Source organism: Primulina tabacum, chromosome 2, assembly GCF_025594145.1.
Source record: "Primulina tabacum isolate GXHZ01 chromosome 2, ASM2559414v2, whole genome shotgun sequence".
In the NCBI taxonomy this organism is placed as follows: domain Eukaryota; kingdom Viridiplantae; phylum Streptophyta; class Magnoliopsida; order Lamiales; family Gesneriaceae; genus Primulina; species Primulina tabacum.
The window spans coordinates 49,384,921-49,389,739 of record NC_134551.1 but is presented as its reverse complement, the minus strand read 5'-3'; the positions used below and the strand labels follow the sequence as shown (position 1 = coordinate 49,389,739).

At 33.4% G+C, this 4,819-nt stretch overlaps 1 protein-coding gene across 4 annotated transcripts; it reads right to left on the bottom strand.

The window, feature by feature from the left end:
- Positions 1-1,928: 1,928 nt before the first annotated feature.
- Positions 1,929-4,819, bottom strand: LOC142534503 (uncharacterized). Of its 4 annotated transcripts, none has more exons than XM_075641377.1 (6): positions 4,668-4,819; positions 4,140-4,314; positions 3,305-3,826; positions 2,571-3,009; positions 2,403-2,484; positions 1,929-2,325 (listed from the first exon to the last, which is right to left on the bottom strand). In XM_075641377.1, exons 1-6 carry the CDS (start codon positions 4,695-4,697, stop codon positions 2,122-2,124), a joined length of 1,452 nt encoding a protein of 483 aa, XP_075497492.1. In that variant the 5' UTR covers positions 4,698-4,819; the 3' UTR covers positions 1,929-2,121. The 4 variants fall into 4 exon arrangements, with proteins under 4 accessions (XP_075497492.1, XP_075497489.1, XP_075497503.1 ...); XM_075641374.1 differs by having other exon boundaries at positions 2,571-3,018; positions 4,668-4,818; XM_075641388.1 differs by having other exon boundaries at positions 2,571-3,018; positions 3,305-3,814; positions 4,668-4,818.

The window sequence follows — 4,819 nt, the reverse complement described above, 5'->3', positions numbered from 1 at the left end:
AAATAATTATTTGAATCAGTTTATTTATTTAATTTGGTTTATTTAAATTGATTTTCTTTAGTTATTTGATCCAACGTGAAAGTGTGATCGAGAAGGTTGAGTTCTTACTACTTCCTAGCGTAATATTGTGGAAGGATTAAAAATTAGAATTAGACTTGGATTTGGACTCGAAAGTGATACTTTATTAAAATTGTTTTACTTATTATTTTTTACATTTTTCCTTATTAATAATATTTAGATTAGGTCTCTTGTGAGACGGTCTCACGAATCTTTATCTGTGAGACGGGTCAACTCTAACGATATTCACAATAAAAAGTAATACTCTTAGGATAAAAGTAATATTATTTCATGGATGACCCAAATAAGAGATATGTATCACAAAATACGACACGTGAGATCGTCTCACCCAAGTTTTTGCCTAATATTTATTACTCACATATTATTTATACATGATATATAAGTAAAAATTATTTATAAATATAATAAAAATATATATATTTATTAAATAATTTTTTTGATTATGAAAAAGTTCATAAAAAAATTAAGATAAAGTCATCAAATTATGATAGATAGGTTTTTAGTATTAAAAAATAATCGGATCATTAAAAAAAGAAAGAATTGACATAATTTTTAAAATATATAAATATTTTTAAATGATTTCAAAATAATTTTTTCAATTTTTATGATAAAGTATGTGTGAGTTATATGTATTGATTTTTGAGAAAATAATATTTTAACTATTTTTGAAAAGAAAAAAAAATCTATTTTGTTCATATAACCTACATGTCATGAAATTTTTCATTTTTGTTAAGATTTCATTTATCTCATCAAATATTAATCTCGTTTTAAAATTTTATTATACCAAAGGCATAAAATGAGATTTTTAATTCCAAATCTCACTAAATCCCGAAAATTAAAGAGGTTGATCTTCCAGAATTTAAATGTATCCCGTATATTTTGGAGCTGAGCAATTCGTTTTCTCGGTGTAAAAAATTGGTTTTTTCAGTTGAATAGTCGTGTAAAATTTGATAGGTTTGAATTTTTTTAAATTTCAACATTTGAATTTTGGTATTACTCTCGGATGGACCAATTTTTTCTACCCGCATTTCTACATTAAAAATATTCAAACATACAAAATATAAAAGTCATTGATTCACATTTCCTTAAATTATTGGTAAGAAATACGAATTGATGGAGTTGTTTTATTGTTTTTCACCTTTTGGATTGAAATCGTTTGACAAATTTTTGTTGATAATCTTCCACAATCATATATACCAACTACTCTAGCTCGTGTTGTGAGTTTGTATAATTTTTTTATAATTAATTTGATTTATATTTAAATTCGAATAATATTATAATTGTAAGAATTAATAAAAAGTCATACCAGAATTTGAATTTACTATATTTGAATGAAAATCATCCAATGCAAAAACTTGTGTGAGATGGTCTCACGGATCGTATTTTATGGGACAGATATCTTATTTGGGTCATCCATGAAATATTATTATTTTTTATACTAAGAGTTTTATTGTGAATATTGGTATGGTTGATCCGTCTCACAGATAAAGATTAGTTAGATCGTCACACAAGAGACCTACTCTAATCGTAAAAATCAGTGAGATCCAACTATAATTTTGAAATGATTGATAAAAAAACCAAACAAAATTGACCATGACAACATTGGAATCGTCTCTATTCTGTTTACAATTAATAATAATAATATATACATATAATCGGATAAGCTTTTTATATTCAAATTCAAATTCAAATTTTTTTCGGAATTTGCATTTGAAATCAAAAATTTTTTCATGAAGAATAGACTGCCTAGTTAACTTCGTATAGGTAGTCAGGTAGAGAACCTATTTATAGATAATTCTTGCATGCAAGGTTTAAATGGAGGCAAGAAAAAATGCATGATTACAATTACATCTCCAAACACGCGAACTTTCAGATTCTCAATAGATACAAAGACAGTTCCCAATACAGGATAACAATCCTCCATTGGCATGGCTTACCAGAGAAAAACTGTGCCAATGGAGCTCACATATGCACATCATGCTGAGAATTTTGGTCTCCCGAACAATGGGTTGTGTATCGCCTAGATCTATTTTCCTAGTTCAATCACAACCAACCACAGCATATAGAAAGATTTGAGGGGATTCGACCAGTCTGGCGAATGTACTCAGCCTGTGCAGTAGTTTTTTCTGCTAGCTGATTCTTTCTACATTCGGCAACAGCCCGTTTTTCCTCTGACTTCTGTCTCGCCAATGCTATCTTCTTTACCATCTTCGCCTGAGCTTCTGCTTTCATTTGCTCAATTTGGGCCTAAAAGTCAAATTTCAGTCATGTTTATAACCCATGCTTCTTTTCAAGTTCGTTTTTATAAGTGCTGATAATTCTACCTCAATCTTCCTCATTTCTGCGTCAAGCTTTGCTTTCTGTTGGCTCTCCCATCCTTGGATTCTTATTTCTTCTCGTTTAAACCTGACAGTGTGATTCATTCAATCAAAACTGCACTTTTATGACATAGTCCAAATCCAAAACAATCAGAATATAATTTTAGATCAAACCTTGCAGCATGTTTAGATTGCTCAGCTTCCTCCCATGCAGCAGCTCGTTTCGCATACTCAATCTGTTCAACTTCACTACTACCGCTAGTATTGTTTCCAGATATATTCTTTTCATTCTCACCATCTCTTGCCCAAGCAGCAATATTCATCTTACCAAGCTGGACCCCAAGGGCTACAATGTCCCTTCTTGCTTTGAGCTTCATTTCTTGTTCGGACAAATCGTTTTCCCCATATTCATCTGAATTTTGTGTTGCACTACCGGTGGGATTTTCTGTTTGTGTTGCTGCAGGCTCTCGTTTTCGAGGAGTAGATGGTATAGAAGAAGTTGGACTACGAATTGGGGTCGTTGAACTGACAGGAGTGGCACTTCTTGACGGATCTTGACTTGGAATAGGCGTCATTTCTGTTCCGGTATCTCTCATTGACACCGATCTTATGCCTGAAACACCTGAAAATTTACCAAGTTGATGAGAGCCATTTCTTAAAGTCCAGAATACCATTTTCAATTGTACCGATGCATTACAATTTTATCAATCCACTATCAAGATACAGATGATACACAGTAAAAGGTTTTATATTTATCCAAGAACAGTGAAAAAACGGCATCATATACCGGAGCTTCAATCAATCTGTCCAATCCAAAGAGTAACACAACAGCAAGAATTTGAAGTTCATTTTTCCCCTTGGTCCCAGCTAAAGAACTTATAAAAATGATTTGTGAATGCATACATCACCTGTCTTTTCTTCTGTCACGCTCTTCTGACAGGGCAATTCCACATCACCCACTTCGATCAAATCCTCACTTTCACGGAAATCAACCCGTTTCGCAGATGGCTTATTATCAAAACCAGCAGTAGACTCTGGTGCAACTCTGACCAAATTAGGACCTATGGGCCGGTTCACTAGAACTTGTTGATTGGTCTTTTTTGCTACATTGGATTGCACGTTTTGCCTATTCATAATCCACTTCTCCGCATCATTCCACTTAGACGACATAGGTCTTGACAAGGATCTTGTGACCGATTGGTGCAGAGATCTCTCCCCTTTATGGAACTCGAAGCTTGATGTACTATCGTAATCAAGATTTTCTTCTTCGTAATTTCGAACGGGATACACCGAATTCGAATTACTGGCATCAACCTTAGAAACCAATTGAATTCCAGCATCCCTTAGCCCAGGATCCTTTAAATGCAACAAATTTCCATCTTCTTGCTTCGAGTTACCAAATTTAATTGGCGGAACTCCTATAGTGGAAGCTGAAAAAAGATGGACACAGTCCAAAAATCAGCACACCATGAATTTAAAAGTAGAGTTTGCAAATCGATTCAAATATTTGCTTTAGTCAACAATAAGTGCTCATAATTTTTAGGAATTAAAGCCAACTATTAATTATTATAGATTCACCACATAAAGGTGTAATTATCACAGAACCCAAAAGCAGATAACTTCGGATCCAATACCAACATCTGAAAAAACAAGCCTTCAGTCTAAGCTAGGGCTGGTCCCCTAAGAATTTGAATTGAAGCAAAAAAAAAAAAAAAAGAAAAAAGAAAAAAGAAAAAAGAAAACCTTCTTCCCCAAAATCATCATTATCCGGTGCCAACAAACTGTTCTTCACAAATTCTGTATCCTCGAGCTTAGAAGGTGATGTTCTCGAAGAATTACAGTTTGATCCGTCCGTTTTCTTCTTATTGTGCGAACCTATAAGCTTCATCCTCAACTTACTTGGAGAAATCAAACCAGTCTGCATTAAGCAAAATACCAAAACATTCAGCGCATTTTTTGCAACACACAGAGCATCTGGCAAATCCCACCAAAGAAAATCTCCCAAAAATTGGTGCATTACGTAAATCCCATCTCAGAAATCTATCGAATCTCATTTTTTTTCAGAAAATGAAACATGAAAAACCCAATGCTCCACAGAAACCAGATAAAATCAGAATTACAATGCTTACGCAAAAAAAAAAAAAATCAATTCACGCGAACACCATAATGAATAAAACAAAAATTCTGGGCAAGGGGGTAAAGACAAATGAAAGCAAGATAAACAAGCTACGTATGGTCAATTTAGAAGTTGCACAAGAGGTAAAAGTATACCTGAGCTTTGTGTATCCTTTCGTACTCCATAGGATCCTTGTCTGTATTTCGAAATATCTCTCTCTCACTGCAACACAGCGAGTCCAGAGAGAAAGGCTTAAGATGAAGCCAAAGCTCTGATGACAAGTTGAAAGAGAGGGAAGAGAAATAAC